The 19,377-nt window shown below is 42.1% G+C and overlaps 1 protein-coding gene across 6 annotated transcripts in view; it reads right to left on the bottom strand.

Moving 5' to 3' along the window:
• Window positions 1–1,000: 1,000 nt before the first annotated feature.
• The window catches only part of FAT3 (FAT atypical cadherin 3), a 635,533-nt gene continuing 617,156 nt past the window's right edge, over window positions 1,001–19,377 (bottom strand). For 4 of the 6 annotated variants that reach the window (XM_081062135.1, XM_081062140.1, XM_081062136.1 and 1 more), the window contains 6 exons: window positions 16,310–16,463; window positions 13,763–14,418; window positions 10,137–10,250; window positions 7,969–8,028; window positions 7,357–7,392; window positions 1,001–6,724 (listed from right to left, as the gene is read on the bottom strand). In XM_081062135.1, the coding sequence (XP_080918261.1) occupies window positions 6,102–6,724; window positions 7,357–7,392; window positions 7,969–8,028; window positions 10,137–10,250; window positions 13,763–14,418; window positions 16,310–16,463 (1,643 nt within the window). In that variant the 3' untranslated portion in view covers window positions 1,001–6,101. The remainder of the gene's footprint in view (window positions 6,725–7,356; window positions 7,393–7,968; window positions 8,029–10,136; window positions 10,251–13,762; window positions 14,419–16,309; window positions 16,464–19,377) is intronic. The other 2 variants (XM_081062137.1, XM_081062138.1) reach the window with 1 other exon arrangement.

Raw genomic sequence — 19,377 nt, 5'->3', positions numbered from 1 at the left:
GGGCAGTAGTACAATGGAGGTGGCTCATACTGGCTTGCAAGAGTTGACTGTAAGACTCGGGACTTTGGTGAGCTGCTTCCCAGTACTTTGCAGCTTGAAATCAGCCACAATGTAAGTATTTATATCACGAAAATTGGCAAATGCAACAAATCGGTGCTCCCCCCTCTTTTACCTGGTTGTTGAGCATTTATCTGAATAGCACTGTGGGGATGGACAAGTGACCAGAGAATTGCAGCACACTGAATTCTGTCAGCACAGTAAGGATTTTACATAAGGAGATATCAAATGCCTACCCAGAGACCATTGTGTAGGGAGTGACTCCAGGATCCTGGGCAGGGTGGGGCAGGGGAGTTTTGCTGCCATTGCAGGCAGCGCCCACTCTAGTGGTGGTCAGTGGGCTCTGAGGGCCCTTCCTGCTGCTGGCTCTCAGACAGGGTTGTTTTCATGGTAGGTTCTGGCCCTCCCTCACCAAGGCAAGGCAGAGGGTGCCCTGCCCCTTTTGGAGTTCTTCCTGATCTCAAGCTAACTTCTTGTGATGTCACTTCTTCTCTAGAAGATCAATTTGTCCTTCCCCCCAGCTTCTCCTACTGTATATACTCTGTCACTCTATGTAGAACATTTTCTAGAACTTTTTGAAGGAAAACTCAAGTGCTAATTATGTCTCAAACTTCTGGATTATTATTTTTATCTTCTTAAGGAGAGGAGTACGGGAAAGGCTGCCTTGAAGGAGTGGAGTTGTGTGTGGAAGAAATTTCTGCAGAGGTGGGACTTGATGACCTTCATTTGTCCTAGTCTCCAGCACTGTTTTCATTTTCATTGGGGAGAAAACCCCACAGGGTATGTGCCCAGTAAGAAGCTGCCTAAGACTCCAATGCGTGTACAGCAGAACCAGTGGAAGTCTTTCCGGAGGTAAGATGATTGCCTAAGTGCCATGTGAGTAATAGCTGAAAATAAATAAAAGGAAAGAGTTAAGAAGAGTCCACACAATTGCTAATTTCATTTTTTTCTTTTTACTTGAAAACTTGTTTTAACCATTAAATTTTGTAAGTTATAAACCTGTACACTGTTGGGTTTTTGTTTTGGCTGTCTTTTCTTGTTTTTTTTTTTTCTTTCATTTTTTTTAGAAAAAAGAACATCAGACTGAATACTGCCAACAGCAATATATGCAGAAACAATCCACTGCCATAAGGGACAAGATTCACTTTAAGTGTTAGCTTTCCCCTTTGCATAAGGTTTGGTGTATGATGTATGTGTGCAAATTTAGGTGAGTGCACATGTGTGAGGAGATTAGATATGCTTCATTCTGAATCAGAAGTGGCATAGGTACCAGGTACTTAGTAAATGGGCAAAACACACTCATTTAAAAAAATGTCAATCAGAACATTTTCTCGAAAACAGAGAAAGTTAAATGAAAACAGTAGAACCAAACAAAGGTTACAGTACATTTTGCAATGATAAGAAAAAACCCATTTTCAAATTTCAAATCCTTTTTGTAGATGTGTGTAGTTACCCTTAAAGTTTGCAGACCAACAGCATGGATGACTTAGAATTGTATTCGACCCCCCCAAATTAAAGCATCCTGATAGGCATCAAATACAGTATCTACAAAAGCTTGGAAAATTGGAACCATTATATACAATTTTATAAACATTTTAAACACCAAAACATACATCTTGTACAAACCAGCCTGTTTGCAACAGGTAAATTTACATGACAATCTCTCTGGTACAGTGCTTAAAAAGAACTGCTTCCATTTCCGAACACATTTGTCACTTCCCGAAATGCAGTAGTATGGGCTCATAAAATTGGTGAATATAATAGTAGCAATTCAGGTATTTGTTCGCTGGAAGCGTCTACAGTACATACTAATGGGTCCAAACACGCTCCAAATGACTATATGGTTCTCTAGTGTATCCTAAACACTGGAAGAGACTTATTATGGCCTTTGCGTAATATTACATAACTGTAATTATTGCTTTTCATTATTCCATAAGTTAAAGAAAATCTTATTCTTTTCTTATCTACTTGCCAGTTGACTAAATATTAACTGATGCCAAACCCACAAATGGTGACTTTAAACCCTACCATTATATAACCAAGAGCTTAAAGACATTGTGGACCTTTACCAGAATAATGTGCGGTTGAATGTTGTAGGACAAAAACAAGGAAAAACACATAATCACCTTTTCACAAAATTATGATACTGAAGAAATGCCTTTTCAGATCCCCATTTCCCATGGTTTGAAGCTAAAAACATAAAACATAAAAGCCTAATCACTTTGTCAATATATGTGTACTCGGAGGGCAGCAGTGTGAAAAAAACAGACAATTATCTGGGCAACCAATGCAAAATGAATCCTAGGTCTTCCTAAATTATCTCACATGAAAGTATTTTCTGGATGGTAAATGATTTATTTTGTCATCTCTTGTCCCAATTCCCCTGACTTTGATTATGTAGACACAGCATTATTGGGAGTAGTGGGTAGAGGTGGGAAGTAACTAGGGGTCGGGTGATGGTATGTATCTCTTACCTGCCTTTTTTCCAGGCCTCGCTAGTGATTCCTAAGGGAAGTCCCAGGGATGCATCATAAATTCTCTTTCCATGCCTTCACACTGATTCTCCGATAGGGCAAACCTCAAAAGCACGGACTTGACCTATTCATATTATTAAGTCTTCTACAATGGCATTTCATAAATGGTCAGGGCATGAGTACATGGACAGCTGGCATGGAATGGAACTCAGCAGCAAAATGCTCATATGAGAAATCGAATAAACACTTATTTATTCATCTTGTAGTGCCCCAGAGCTTCTGCTTACCATATAACAAACATTAACAGATCAGCTACTATCAACTTAACCAGAATGTGTGCAATACAAGTAAAGTGCCTACAACAGGCTATAGAAAATGGCTTCCGGACGTGGCATATACACTTTAGAAAAAAGGGAAAGACACTAATTGGCTTAAATATTTTCCACATGGTTCATCACAGTGGAGGGGGTAAGAATAAATGCCAGAAGTGGCAGGGGGAAAAGAAAAACAAAAATACACGCAGTAGATAATATTATAAACAAAGTTTCACCGTAATTATTGACTGGTCTGGGTTCCATTCTGTAATTATCATTCCATCCTCATTTTAGAAAACATTCATTTGGCAAAAGCAGCATTGTGATAATTGTTCAAAGAAATGTGTGAATTCTGTAACTGCACCCTTCCTGGAGGGCTGCTAGAGAAAACACGAAGCTAGGAAATACAAGCTTCGAGTATTGAGAAATTGTATTTTCAGTGGAATGATTCCCCTGTCAATTTTGGAAACTCATGGACAAAGTCCAGATGATTTCTACAATATCCACATGATTTCTACAATTCCAAAGCAGAAATTGTAGGAATTCAGAAGCCCTAGCAAAAGCAGGCAGATGCCATACCCAAGGCAATTTATTGGTGAACAACGTTATATAGGAAGAATATTGGTCAAATAAATGACCAATGGCTAATCCCTGTTCAGCCATTTAACTTCCTGTGTGAGCTTGGGTAAGTACCTTCCCCTCTCTGGGCATGATTCCTGTTTTATAAGATAAGAGAGTTGGAAAAACAGATCTTAAGGACCCTTCCAGCTCTTCAAAATCCCACCTAGTTCCATCTTGGCCTGACTGAAAACCAGTTCATTATCTAAAAGAAAGTCTGATTTTCCAGAAAGTGAAACGATAGTTGTTTAAAGGTCATGAGTCAAAACATAACACATGCTTATCTGGTATACACTTAGCTGCAGAGCTATTCTGCAGAAAAACAGGGGTAAATATCCTGAAGAAAGAGGTCTTTTTATATAGGTCAGAGCAAAGGGTGGACACAATTTTCTTGGGTGAATTCACAGCCCCATTAGATCTATTTATTCCTTCATTACTGTGCCAGTCAGGCATCCTCCCTGGAGGAGATGCTGTGTAAGCAGTAGTGACTCACTGGCATTAATCTCATTCTAATATTTCCTGGGGGCAAGAAATGAATTGTTGGTTTTACTTTGATGATTTTTATGTCATTGCATTATTAAAAGTGTAGCAGTGATTCTATTCTAGACCATTAGTTTGTCATTTTCTCAATGATTCTTGCAAATGTGCTTACATAAGAAAAATGCCAAAGATTTTATTCTCCAAAGCAGCCTTAGTGAAATTCATTTATTTCAAGACCACCGTGCAGATAATGCTTCCATGAGTAGGTCCAACCAAGAGACAGGGAGAGGAGAAAAGCTGAAAAATCTGTGAAGTGTATCCATGTACTCAGGAAGCTTGAGAATGAAAAGGAATTTTTTTTTACAACAAACTTCAGAAACACTGACTCGTACAAAGAAGTGGATTAAACACAATTGAAACAACTAAAAATATGTCTGAGTAGATGGTACACAGACTCAGGACAGCACAATTACACATCAATGCCATATGTCATCGGAAACTGTGGACACAGAGATTTGCTCATTAAGCAGATAGTGCAAATATGCATTTATTTACCACGGCCACTGCACACGCAGCCATAATCTGATCGAAGCAAAAGAGGAAAGTCACTGAACTTATTAACTTTAAGCTTCGAGTATTGAGTTATTGTATTTCCAGTGGAATGATTCCCCTGCCAGTTTTGGAAACTCATGGCCAAAGTCCAGATGTCAGGTGGGAAGAGAACCCCAGGGTGTAATTAAACATTACACAGTTTTCAAATAAGAGTAGTTCTGGAAAATTATAACAAAATACTGTTTTCTAAAAAGCTCAGTTTTGTTTTAAGTTAATATAAATGGCAGTACCAAAATAAAGTTAACTGAACCAGAGTAAAATATGGCATTTGGTGTTTCTCTAACATAGAGATTAGAGAAATTGAAAGATCTGCCTCACTGGCAGGATTTTCTATACGGTCCATGTCCTAAAACTTTCACGTTAGCTTTCTCAAGAGCAGCCTTATTGAGTGCAAGCACATATCTGTACACAGGCCCAGACACACACACCATTATAATTTATGCACAAGAACTAGTCTACCTTTTTCTTTTTTTTAAAAAAAAAATGTAATTGCGTTTATAGTGATGATGCTACAATTTAGAACAAGACTGATTTCATCTGCATTATCAAGAATTGTGATTATCAGGTTGAAAACTTTGAAAGTGTTACATTTTCTTCCCCGCCCACCTAAATTTGTGAATTCTGCGTAAACTGCTAAATATCTATCTCATTCTAGAGAACAAAGTACCAAAATATTACTTTTTTTTTTTAATTTCCTGATTCTCAGAACAAAGGTCAATTTCTGCAGTAAAGTTAAAATTGTAGTTACAACCAGGAATGTTTACTGGAAAACACAAAAACAGATCATCACATTCTTTCTCATGTTTGAACAATGTTAACCTCCTTAGCCCACAAAGTGGAACCCACATGTCCTCATGTTCCTCGTCATTATACCTTCTCAAAGATCATAAAATCCAACTATATTATATTGGATGCTTAACACAAACAAACAAAAATAACTAAGCATACTAAACATGTTGCCTAAATCTAATTTTATAGCTGAAAATCGGGCAGCTTCTAAAAGAAAAATAAAATTGATTTTTAAAGGCTTCAGCCCATTTTCTTGTTTAATAATATTTGTCTCTCTCTTCTTTTGCCTAAGAGTCTAACTTTTCCAACAATCATTATTGGTATTTTCATTCCCCGCCCCCCCGCCCACTGGCTCAAAATTACATGCCTCTTTGCTTGTTGCCAGTTATTAATACTGCAAGGACTGATGTTGCAACACTTTCCAGGGCACAATACTGCACAAAGCCTTATAAGAGCGACTGGGTAACCTAATGGGTGAAATTTATTGCCCCTTTAAGAACTGGGTGCACGTTCTTCGTCATGAACGCAGGTACCTACTGCCAGCGCTATCAGTCACTGCTCAGAAACAATTTCTGAGCCTTTCCTTTTCTCCCAGCTGGAGTCAAGCTTGCTGGAAACAGCGTGACGTGTGATGAAGTTCCTAGTGGAAAATACTGCATTTCCTTCTCGCTCAACACATGATCCCCAGAGACACAACCCCAGCCAGTTCCTTCCACTTTTCTGTAACAAACAGTGCAAAGCACTTGAGGTGCATTCTCTAGACTTGGGTCTGGTGCTGAGTCTCCATAAAGGGAATGTGAAGGCTGGCGAGGCTGAGCTCTCCCACGCTCTCGTAGTCACTCATGGCTACTTCGGAATCATTAAAGCCGCAGTTTGCTGATACATCCGGGGATGAGGTGCCTCTGGAATTGTGCAAGGATGAAGACACACTGTCTGCTGGGCCTGCTGTCTCTGTCCCCTGGTTCATGTTCACGGCAAAAGTACTAAACTCACAGCCGGTAGGCGGACCCACCAAATCCGTTTCATTGGGGAATGGGTGTGGAGGCAGGTACTGGCTGGGATGGAACTGGGGCCTTCTCCTGCAGTCTGGGCTCAGTGTGCTGGCCAGGGAGGCAGGCTGGGAGGGCGGCAGGGCCTCATATTGGTCCGGGAAGTCCTCGGGCAGCGGAGGGGGCAGCTGGTCCTGACTCAAGAACTCCTCTTCATGAGGGGGCGGGTACTCGCTGTCAATGTCATAGCCGCCCAGGTAGTAATCGCTCTCCAACTCCCGTGTGCTGCCCCGGTGTGCAGACCCTCCCTCTTGGTTCTCATAGTTGGGCATCTCCTCTATGTCCGACAGGCGGGCCCCCGGCATCCAGTCAGAGGTGTCCCAGTGATAGGCTGTGAGAGAAACGCCGTGACAGTTAATTTCCGCTAGGATGGAGTTGGGGTAGGGCTTGGAAAGGGCAGATAAGGGGCCTGGCATGCAATGATCATCCAAGAGACCCGAAGAAGCCAAGTCACGTGCATGCTCCTTACAAGGGCTGATCAGGGGCCAGCCATGCTCTGGTCCTGGGACCACAAGGACAAGGCGATGGCAGCTCTGAGAGATGGTGCCTGGGTGGTGCAGAGGCTTACGCTCAGCCATGCCATAAGAGATGACCAGCAAGGGCGTACTTAGGAAACACAGCTCTAGAACTCCCTTCCCCCATTTTCACTTCCTATCCATATACTAAATGCAGAGCCAGGCTGACAACATGCTCGCAGAGAGAGATGCATCAGCCACACTGTGGACCACGGAAGGCGGGGAGATGTGCACACAAATGGATGAATTGCACGCATGGGGGAGTGGCTGGGGGAGGGATGCGGGCAGGGCTTTCACCTCCAATACCAAGCTCACAAGACACCTGGAACATGCAAAATTCAAATTAAAGAAACTCAGAAAGTATGGAGGAAGAGGGACAGGGTAAGAACGAACTCAGCAATTCAATACACATAAGGAAAATGTTATGCTGGGGGCGTGGCAGAGTCACCTCGGTTGTAGTTCTGTCCTTGATCCATGACAGACACTGTTTAAATACAAAGTAAGAAGTAAAACTGACAATCCAAGCCATGTAAAGAGGGTAAAAGAGAACATTTTAGATGACAAAAAAATGTGCTGCCTTTTCTCCCCATTGTTATTTTGGAAATAAAAAGATAATCCCATTTACACTAGGCCCTAATTGTATGAAGTCACTAACATAAGTCATCTGATTGAAATCAGTCCCCATTATATTGTAGCTTTGAATGATTTCTTCATTATTCTCAGGTCATAGTAGGTGCTCAATGAATACATGTTGACTATAAGAATGAATTTAGTATTAATCTGGATTCCAACTAATTGGGTCCTCTTCTCTTGGGAGAATTTTTATAAAAACAGTAGTACCCCACATACTAAAAAAATATGAACTAATTGTTTTCCCCAAATTTTAAAATTCACTCCAATCCCTGGAGAAACATTCAAGGTCATTTTGAAATCACCTGTTTACTGCCCCCTCTGTTGCCAGCTGATTAAAATTACCCCTAGTTCAAAATAACAAGAAGCAATATTTCCAAGAGGATAACTCTTTACACAAAGAAATGCTATGGAAGAAAAAAGTAAATACCTTCATTCTCTATAGTGTCAACTACATTGTTGACAAGCTGAATGACAGTCACTATGGATGCTTGTGGCCAGGAAAAGAAGAAAGGAGGGAAGGGAAGAACAGCTTCAAGTTAGTTATGTATTTTAAACATACATTAACTTTTCTTAACAACAAGTAGCAACAACAAAGCTGCCGCATGCAAACACCCAAAGTCTTTCCACAGTCTATTAGGCAGAGTTCTAGTGGGCACTTTTATCTAGGAGGTCCCAGGATTCTTGGAACAGAAGGAAAATGGCAGCAAAGCTGGGGACGTCCTCCTGAAAGGCACGATTGACAGGGATTGCTGAATCATAAATTCACACTTCATGGCCCAGTGAAATCAACCTAGGCAGACAATGGCTCATCAAGCTCATGCTAATTTCTCATTAGTAACTCCCAAAGCCTCTTCAGGAAGACCTCACTGTTCCTGAAGTGAATTCTTTGTTGGTCAGATATGCTGCTCCTAACCAATTGTCATAATGGAGGATAACGTTTGCAGGACTGATGGCTTCACACTCAACACGATGCCACTGATAGCCTAGAATGACCCAAGGCCCAGCTTCCACCAGTAAAGTGTAGACCGACGTCAGTGTTTGGCCTCTGAAATAGAACCTGGGAAGGAGATTTCTGTGCTCTATATGAGTAGACTTAACACCTGATACCAGCACCTTGTGGAGAGGTGACCAGGTTTAAAACTAATTTACTGAAAACTCCTAACACGGCCTGCTTTAGTGAGGACAAACCCAGAATGTGAAGCATGTGTGAGACTTTAAGGGCATATACAGCAGAGTCCATGAGAATAGTCTACCAGGTATTATGGCTGGAACTGCTGCCTGGAGTTTGGAAACCATCTATTCTCGGCTGGCTGCTTCTCTATAAAACGCAAACCAGCGACAGCTTTTCTTCTGGTTGGGGATAAGGAAAGGAATGAGCATCAAGGCAAACAGATCTGCAAGTGTGGCCCTGACCTTAAAATGGTCAGAAGAAATCCACCCTTATGTGGTTTGTTATCCCGGCAGTCAGATACACTGAGGCTTCTGCAACTCTCAGGAGAGCCATGTACTGGGGTGGAAGAGATTTGGGGGTGGTGGTGGTAGAAGTAGTCTATTTTACTTCCAAGATTGCTTCTATGGCCTTAGAGCTCACCTGTGCTTGTATTTACCTGGAGGCCAAAGACTATCCTGTTTTCATTTTGTACTTCTGGATACAAAATGCCCAGCACTGGTTTCAGCACACAGGAGAAACTCAGCAAGGATTTATAGGTTGAATGATTACATGAATTAATAAATATTCAATTTTTCCAGTTGCTTATAAATGGGAAAATGATATAAGGTAAGGCTAACTCTCTGTGGATGACTATTGGAAATTATTCTTCGTTCACCACATAGTGAGTTCTTGCTGTTTATGACCATTTCTACTATCCTCCCCTGCCCTCAGGAGACCAACCCATCCTCCAGAGCTAATCCCTCAGCTCTGAAAACCCAGTCCAGCAACCTCTTCATAAACATAAGTTCACATGAGGTAGAGGTAGCAGTTTTGGAATGTCAACAAGGTCCATAAACCACATGGAATTGCATGCAACATTTTGGGTGTATGTGCATTTTTCGAAGGAGCTGATCCATAGTATTCAATAGATTTTCCAAAGGCCCAGGACCCCAAATGATCAAAGGAGATTCAACTGAATGAAGATGCCACTTCTATGGCAAAGAGATTCGGCGGGACCTGCGGGGGGAGGAGATCTTGCCTCTGAACTAATTTCTAATGATGTGGAGGTTGGACAGCAAAGAGATAATGATTAGGAAAATTTAAAAATAAAAGAAAGAAATCACATTGATTACTAGAGAGTATCATTTCGGATGAGAGAGTTCCGTCATGAACCAAATCAAAAAGGACATATGACTGGAGGTCCAGGGGACCTCTGTCAACCTCTGACACAGATCCCTGGGCCCTCTTACTGCTGTAATAGCTCAATGGGTGCTCTTTCAGCAATGACACCCAATCATGGAGTCAACTGAAAAGCTGGTGAACACACTCAACAGCCCATGAACAGATCAGGAAATAAAACGGGTCACATCGCCTTCCTCTCAACTACCGATTGCCAGCACAGGAAGCAGAACCCACCCCAGGAGGATAAGTACATGACTTCTTACCATTGTCATCACCAGAATCCGACTGGAAGGAGCTCAGGGACTGAACTTCAGAGTTGCTGCCTTTATTACTGCCTGCAAAGCAGGTCACTTCTCCCGGGTCATCAACTCCTTTGTCTTCGTGGCCAGCCAGACAACAAGCAGAAATGACACTGGTTACCTTGTGCATATTTTCAGCCCTGCCAACCCCAGGGTTCACTACTTGGAGCTCTTTCATTTTCTCAGAGAAAATAATTTAGCTCCACAATAGAAAATTGATTGTGCCACTGGGGGCAAAGGTCTGTCTGTCAATCAAGTGATTTACATTATGGATTCAAAACCCTTAACCCCTGGTAAATGAGCTTCCAAAGGGCTGACAGTGGAAAGTAGCTGTTCCCTCCTCAAAGTGAAGCCTGAGTGAAGAGTGAAACGAGGATGAAGTGGCTGGGTTACTCTTTGCCATTCAGAGTTAATTTAAATCATTTACATGAACCGATGTGGTGTCAACACCAGGTTAAATGAGATTACTTTTAAAATAGGGGTATAAATATTTTATAGGCAAGAATGCCATTACATTTATCCTAACTTGCATCTCTGGGGAGCGAGTGGAGTTCTCAGCGCTGCCTTCTAGAGGGCAGTGTCACATCATGTTTGGGAACATTCTGCACTCTAGTAAGAGGGCCGTCAGCGGTGTAGACGTGCTCTTATCCACACTCTTCCTTCCTCTTTGCTGTCTGAACATACCTCTCTCTCTCTCTCTCTCTCTCTCTCTCTCTCTCTCTCTCTCTCTCTCTCACTACTTTTTTATTTGATGTACTAAAGGAAGCAATAAAAATAACTCATATCTTGAAATTGTCAAGTGAAAAATGGATTAGTTGCCTAGAGATTGTATCGCCAGCTAACTGCCTTGCTTAACAAAAAAGGAAAAGTATTCAATAAAAACCCAATAATACTTTGGGGGGACATGCGAGTTTTGGCCTGAGGTAGATTCTGGAAATAAAGCTGTCACATTATGAAATAGGTGGAGGAAAATGATCACCAGGAACAGCTTCAAATCATCACGTAACATGATGGTACAAAGAAACAGTGACTTGTGATTCAGGGAAGACTCGTTCCGGTTCGCGGCTGGAGAAATCACTGTTTCTTCCACAAAGGGTGATGTCAGGAGTAGGCACTGTGGCTGCATCTGCCGTCAGATGCTGAAGCCACAGCAAAATGATGAGTTGGATAAACAACTGACATAAGTGGAGAGAGACATCCGGGAGAAATTCACCTCCCAACAACCACACCACAGAAAATATGAAGGTGTGCCTTGGAAAAGCACGAGGTGGGCGCTCGGCTTAGCCCTGAACACAAAGAAGGAAATGACAAATGATCTACCCTGGTGAATATAGTGTTGGGCATAAAAGTCCTTTCTCCACTCCTCCATGTATTCAAACTCCCTTTTTTCGTGGTTAAATAAAAAAGAGCCTTTCCTTTAGCTAGTGGATTGGCAAGGCTTTCGTAAACTCTAACTCTACAGATGATTTGAGAGGCAGTATATTTATGGTTCAAGTCCAAAGGCATCTACTCAAAACATAAATGTGTCTCCAGAAAGTCAGAGTCAGCAGATAGAACAGGTGGGGAGGCACTAGAAGAGAGACCCTCCTCTGTTAAGAGATCCTCGTCCTCTTATATCCCTCTCCCTCCTTTCGGCTAACACTTCCGCTTCCGAGGGCAGTGCTGGCACGAGCACAGGCTTTGAACCCTGAGGACCCAGGTTTCAATCCTCATACCTCCTCTTACTAGTTACTTGCCCTTAGGCAACTTATTTGGATTTAAGGTGATCCCCACACTGCACTGATGACTTTTTATGTTTCTCTGATGCCTCTGTTTTCTCACTAAATCTCTTTGTCCTGCACCCTGCATTCTGGATTCTGTCTTGATAACTCACTGAAACTCCCTTGAGATCACGAAGAATTTCCTAGATGTCAAGTGCAATACATATTTTAGCCTGTGTCCTCCTTGACAGTTTTACAGTACTCAACCCTGCTGACTTCACTGATAGTGCTGGTTTCTGCATGGCTGCCCTTTCCTCTTTCTTTGTTCTCTCTCTGTTGGCACGCACTGTCTCCTTCCTGGCCTCTCCCCTCTGCCCACCTCCAACATAGAGGCATGTCTGAGGTTCTTTTGGAGGCTCAGTTTGATCCTTCTCTCTCTGTTCCCGCTCCCTCGGTGAGTTTACCCTCTTAGAGATTCAACTATGCTGCATGCAGGTGTCCAAACTTTCACCTCTAGCCTCACCTTTCTCCTGAACAACAGAGCCAGATAGCCCTCACGTGTCCTATCCACTGATTCAGATACTTCCTGCTTCTGGAAGGCCCTCTCCAATAGTTTCCTACCAAAATCTTACTCATGCTTAAAGATACTAGTAGGAATACCCTCTTCCTCCATGAAGACACCCATTATCGCCTCACCTGTATATGATTTTTAACGTTGTTTGAAACCTCTCTCTCCCCCATACCCTTTACCCTATAGTACTATGATATAGTACTATAATCGTGTAATCCCTGCCTGTGGCAACTCCTGCCTCCCAGGATGTTTCTGCTGTTTGACTATAAAGCCATTTGGCCTGAGTCAAATGAAAGGTCACAGGTTAGAATAGTTTGTCTTAGTTTTATCCTGACTGACGTTAGGGCAGGGAAAACAATCACCATCTCTCACCTAGATGTTCATAGAGGCCATCTAATTAGTCTCTCTGCTTTCTTCCCTCTTGGGTCCTGTTTAGTCTCTTCTCCAAGGAACGGAGCCATTTTTTAAAAATGTAAATTAGATTATGGCATTCCCCTGCTTAAAAACCTCACTAGCCTTGCTGTTAAAATGCACCCACTCCCCCTGGTGCTTGGCAGGCTCCAACTACATTGACCTCCTCCATGTTCTTCAACATGCGAAGGTCTTTCCCACCCCAGGGCCTTTGCACCTGTGGCTTTTCCCTGTGCTTAGAATACTGCTGCATGAGGCCAAAGGAATGGGAAACACCAACATGTGGCCTGGACCAATTTTCCTGTCTGTGCTTCACGCTCTTGTTTCATGGACCTTGCATTCCAGTCAAACAGAATGACCTGTTTTACTTCTGATCACGCAGGCCCCCTTACGTGGAATGCCCTCCTTCCCCAGGCCTTTAATCCACCATGGTCCAACTCAAATCCCTCTGCTCCCCTCAAGTCTTCATTCTATCAGAACGGGAATACTCTCTTCTTCTGACCTTCGAGAGCACACTTTCTGTAAATCATTTATGTAGCTACACTGCTTGCTGTATCGCCAATGGTGTGCTGTTGTGAGAAGAACAGGGTTTTAGAGTCTGAAGCTCTGAATTGGAGTACCTCTTATTCACTTTCACTAGTAACTACTTTTACTTCTCTTATTAGCTGTGTGGCCATGGGCACCTTATGATGCTCTCTGAGCCTCATTTTCCTCATCTGTAAATGAGGAGAAGAACCAGAGCAATTGTTCAGGGCTGATATGTGAACACCCAGTGCCAGAACATGTCATAATGAATGCTTTGTCCCTGTAGGTTCTCTCTCCATCCCCAAACTCCCTTCTTCCATGCCTGCAGCTCCCAGGTAAACAGCAGTGGAGTAAGTAAGGACACACTACTACTTCCTACTCACTTTCAGTTCCTGCCTCCCAGCCATTCTTCCGGATGGAATCGCAGTCAGAGCGGCAGGGTGACACGGTGGGGAGATTGGGGGCCACACTGCACACGACCACACCCCTCCGGGCTGTCAGGATGCGTGGTGACTCAGGGTGAAAAGTGGTCATCTCTTGGTGCTCGCCTCCCAGGCTGTCCACGATCTTATCCAGGTTGCTCCTGGAGTCGCTCTGGAAGCACGGGGTGTAGGCCATGGGGCGCACGGGGACCTGCGGGGGTCCCACCTCTTGGTAGACGTTGCGGCCGTCCCCGCTACCCCGCAGGTTCCGGAACGGGATGCCGTTGCTTTTGTTGAGCAGGGCGGCGGTGGCCGGGTCCTGCACGAGCGTGATGTTGTTGCGGGAGTAGTTCTTGCGGAAGACCTTCTTGCGAAAGACGATGAAGAGGACCAGCAAGACGAAGATGACGAAGAGGACCACAGCGACGCCAATGAGCTCCTCCTTCCCCACGTAGGAGTGGCCGGCCTGGATGTTGGGCACCACCACGGGGCGCAGCCCGCAGTACTGGCCCACGAAGCCCGCCGTGCAGTTACACAGGAAGGAGCCAAACACGTTGATGCAGGAGCCCCCGTTCTCACACTCTTCCCGCTCACACTCGTTGATGTCCTCCTCACACCTTCCGGACAAAACACACACAAGCCCACTCTCACACATGAGACCTGCCCACGCAGGCTTGTGTGCTGAAGCTCGATGGAAAACGGATGTCTTTAAAAGAAAGTAAAGCACCGAAAGGATACACGAAGCCCCGCAGAAAGGGTGGGATGGTGTGTGTGTACTTGGGAGGGGGCCTGAGTCATCAGCACGCATTAAGGTATTTGTGTCACCCAATCTCTCCCAGATAGGCTGACCCTACTGGTGTGGGGGCAGAGACAAGGCTGTGGTGGGAGAGAAGGAGCAGACAGGGAAAGAAGAGGTGCTCTTGAAAAGGTAGTGGTCTCCAAAGCCTTGGGGCCAGATGCATTTCAGAATTTAACATTTTGCATTGTTAGAAATGACGTACAGTACATATCTTTTATATTATGTAAAATACCCACGCCACCCCAGGAACTGGTGCTGGCATAGAACCCACAATCAAATATACCAGCGCTTTTGATAGTAAAACATATGGATATTCACACTAAATGAGAGAAATAAAGACTAGAAATAGCTTCAGAGTGTTTTTTTTTGGTGGCTGTTTTTGCCACCAAACTAGTTTGCCACTAATTTATGCTTAATCCTATCAGTTCTCAGAGCTGTTGGGATTGTACAATTGTGGATAAAGCGCTGTGAAACTATATATGTTATATGTAGAGTTTCCTGAGAGGACAAAGTCTTTGGTTCTGACATTTTCCTGTAATGGGGACAGTAATTTTTGGTCTCTTCAGAAAACTGGGGGTAGCAGGGCATATGAAGATGTGAAGATGGAGGGCTACGTATCTATGGATCTTCTAGATTCGTTGCTTATGTTAAAGGCTAATGCTAATGCAGACTACCAGGAAAAAAAAAAGGTAAAATAATTAAATTAATTTAAAAAATAATTCTAGTGAAAAATAATTATGTTCTCTTTTAAATAATCCATGACTTGCTTTGAATATAATTATAAAGCAAATATTTGTCTTAATCTTTCTTAGTTAAAAATTACTTGAGAATATAGACCTCTTTCCCTTCACTTTTCTCTACTTCAGCTATTGTTCTGCTGTGTTTATTTAAATTGCCTCATCACCTATATTTTTAGCAATCCACTTTTTAAAAGGTAATCAAATGTCCCTAATTTGAACAGATTGAGGGCAGGTCAGTTGGAAATTAGTCAGAATCATAGAGTATTTAAAAATAAATGGAGCTTTATTATTTTAAATTACATCCAAGGATTCAAAGTCAGTTAAGTATTTCCTGGTAAAGTCCTTGGGAGATTCGCTTTAATGAATACATAAGACTGATCTATAATTAGACTATCACTTGCTTGAGATTACATATATATATATATCTATATATATATATCTATATATATATAGATATATATATATATACGTCTAAAGTCATCAAGGATGGTTGAAAGAGGGATTTTACTAAGAACTTCAAATATTCCCTTTCCATTTAGCTAACACTTTAATTTCCCCATTTCTTGAGTGAAAAACAGTTTGCAAGGGAAACGTAAGCTTTAGTTTCTCAGAATGATCATAAAATGCTACAGCAGTAGTGTCCAGTTAATGAGTTCTGGGGCAATGGAATACTGGAAATATTAGGGGTCAGAGACGACTTTCTTTAAAAGAATTATTTTCCTGATTACAGGATGTACATAGTAATTTGAAAATATAGAGAAGTATAAACCAAAATATATAAATTACCCATAACCCCATTACCCAGAAATAATCCTCATTAACATTTTAGTCACTTTTAAGCAGTCTTTATAAAAAGATTAACCCTTTGCCTGTCCTGTTAGTGGTATGTATTTTACCCCAGTTAGTTGTTCATTGTTTTGTTTTCTTAGCAATAAGAAGCAGCATAAAGACTTGCACAATCTCACTCACGTGACTCCAGTGAGCCCAGCTTTGCAATTGCAGATGAACGTGTTTCCTATTGGATCGCAGGAGCCTCCATTCCTGCAGGGGTTTGGGAAGCAGGCAGTGATCTCAGATTCACAGTTTCTCCCGGTGAACTGTGAGAGGCAGGTACACTGATAGCCTAGGGAAAACACAGGACCTCATGAGCCCTGGGTGCCAATGGTTAACAGTCAGAGGGCAAGGACTCGCTCATAACATGTCCTCCTAATTCCTTCTGAACTAAATCGAAGGCAGGTCCCAAATTCCAAAGATGATTAGCAAACTGGTTATTCTGAACTTGGAACACAGCTTGCCGCAAAAAAGGCCAAGAAACAGTTTGGCTCTCCTACTAGTCCACAAAAATTCACCTAATTAACCACATACGTAAATGCTAATGAGAATGGCAAGAGACACCCAAGGAATAGATTCAAAGAGCAGAGACCAGGATAGGGAGAAAGATGCTTTCCCCACCACACTACTATTGTAAAAGACTCCTACCTATGTTTCCAGGTAGGAGTTCATCATAGGGACCATGCTCATGTCATTGGAACACATTCTACAGTAGCTTCCTGAGAAGGGGTTTGTTTATAAGAGGTAAATGTTGTGAGACCTTCAGCATAGCTGAACTTGTCTTTACTCCACCTTTAAATATCTATGATAGTTAGGTTGTACATGGAATTCTAAGCAATTTCCTCCCTGTTACTTTGAAGAAATCCAAAGTCGTTTTGGTTCCTTATGTTTATATATGACCTGATTTCTTTTCCTAACAGCTTGGAGTATTTTCTCTTGCCCCCATTTTTTTTGAGATTTCACAATGATATACTTTAGTGTGTGTTTATTTCAATCAATACTGGGTACTCCGTGGGCCTTTGCAACCTGGAAATTCTTGTCCTTTAACTTTGGGAACATTTCGTTAATTATTTCATTCATGATTTTCCTTTGTTTTCTGTTCTGTCTTTATGGAACTTTTATGGTTTGGATCTCAGATCTTTGGATCTTCCTTTAATTTTATCTTTCTCTCTTATATACATCTCTGTGAGTTTTTCTTTATTTTCTGAAAGAGTTTCTCAACTTTTGAAACTTTTTTTTGAGATTTTCATTTATGTTGTCATTTTCTAAGGTCTCTTTAGTTGTTTGCTTAGGTTTTTTTTTTTTTAAACACAGCACTCTGTTTTTGTTTTGTGATTACAATATTTTCTCTTATCTCTGAGGATAATTAATAATATTTTTATGAAGTTTTCTCCCTGCATAGTTTCCTCCAAGTTGCTTTTCTTTGTTTCTGTATTTTAGTCTCTGTGATGGTAAATTGTATGTGTCAGACTGATTAGGCGATGGTGCCCAGTTGTTGGTCAAACACTAGTCCAGATGTTGTTGTGAGGGCATTTGTAGATATGATTAACATTTAAGAAGTAATTGACTTTCAGTAAAGCATATTATCCTCTGTAATGTAAATAGACCTTATTCATTCAGTTGAAGGCCTTAAGAAGAAGGAATTCTACCTCAAGACTGCAACATAGAAATCTTGCCTGAGATTCCAGTTTTGAGGATTTCAAATTTAAGACTGCAAAATCAACTCTTACATGAATTTCCAGCCTGCTGACCTGCTCTATAGATTTCAGACTTTTCAGCTACCACAATCCTGAGGCAATTTCTTAAAATCCATCCATCCATCCATCCATCCATCCATCCATCCATCCATCCATCCATCCATCCATCCATCCTATTGGTTCTGTTTCTCTGGAGAACCTTAATATATTCTCTATATTTGAAATTATAGGATTTCCTTCATTGTCTGGTAGTTCTAGCTTATCAGCTCATACTGAAGAGTGGAGTGGTAGAAAACTAGAAATCTGATGGGAAGCTCTAAACATATGAGTAGAGCTTGTTAACTATACTGTGTCCGTACCTTTGGGTTGGTCAACTTCCCCAGTAATGACCCTTCTCACCTGCCCAGAGAGAGGGCAAAGGCCTGGTTTCTAATATTTGGTGGATTGGGTGGTGGTAGAGGAAGGGTGGTTGTGGGTCTTAGCATCTAATGAGCATATCACATTTACTTTACTCCATAAATACTGTAAATAGTCATCCTCACTTTTATTTGAAGGGCTATGAGGCTAATCTCTGCTCCCCAAGTGGTCAGTGACTGATGCTGGGATTTTGTAGGTTGATCTCTATAGATATAAGAAAGTTAATAATCTATAGATTGAAATAGTGTATGCTCTCATGGACGTTTTACTGAATCAGAGAACTCTCGTGTACAGGAGGAGGACATTATGATTGCATGTGGGTATTCATAGGTTCAGAGAAAAACTCATATTCAGGAGGCAGGTGCAAGAGAGAAATCTTTACATTCCCAAGAGGAGAGAACTGTGTAGTCCCAGGATCTCTGGTACCAAGAAACATAAAGGGCCAGAGACTGAGGCTCAGAGAGAGAGAGACACAACACTTAAATCAACGCCAACGAAACACAAGGACACTAACTTATAAGGAAAGACCATTATGATGCCAACCGTGTCCAAAGATGGTCAGCCTGATGTCTGTGGGCAAGATGTAGTAGTGTGAGATACGTTTGCTTCAAATTATGCTGATTTGGGATTACTATTTTTTAATTTGGGAATTTGCTCACCTAAATGGAATTGGGGATTGCCGAAAGCAGTTGGGATTGGGCAAAATGCTTCTTTGTGTCACATGGCTACTTCTTGGCCAAAAAGGCATACCATTTACAGTAACGTATGAGGATGAACTATGTTCCTTTTTAGATTAAGGAGGCGGGGGGAACAGCTGAATTACAGGACTTGGGAAAGCATGTCAGTGATGGGGAGAGAGGAAAGTCAAGAAGGGGGAATCTAAGGCAAGGTGAGTCAGCTCAGGTACAACTCCTCACTCTCCAGGTCCTACTTGGCATGATTCTGGCACCTGCTCAAATAAAACTACAGCAGACATAGTAGGGGGCAAGGGACGAACAAGGAAGGACTGTCTGGCAATTAGGGACATTTGAATCACTATCATGGAAACTGGATTCTCACAAGGGTCGTGGGTTTCATTTCTTTGATCTGATG

The sequence above is a fragment of the Rhinolophus hipposideros genome (assembly GCF_964194185.1).
Source record: "Rhinolophus hipposideros genome assembly, chromosome: 10".
Lineage (NCBI taxonomy): Eukaryota > Metazoa > Chordata > Mammalia > Chiroptera > Rhinolophidae > Rhinolophus > Rhinolophus hipposideros.
Note: the sequence above shows the minus strand (reverse complement) of the source record. Positions and strands in the feature narration are given on the sequence as shown.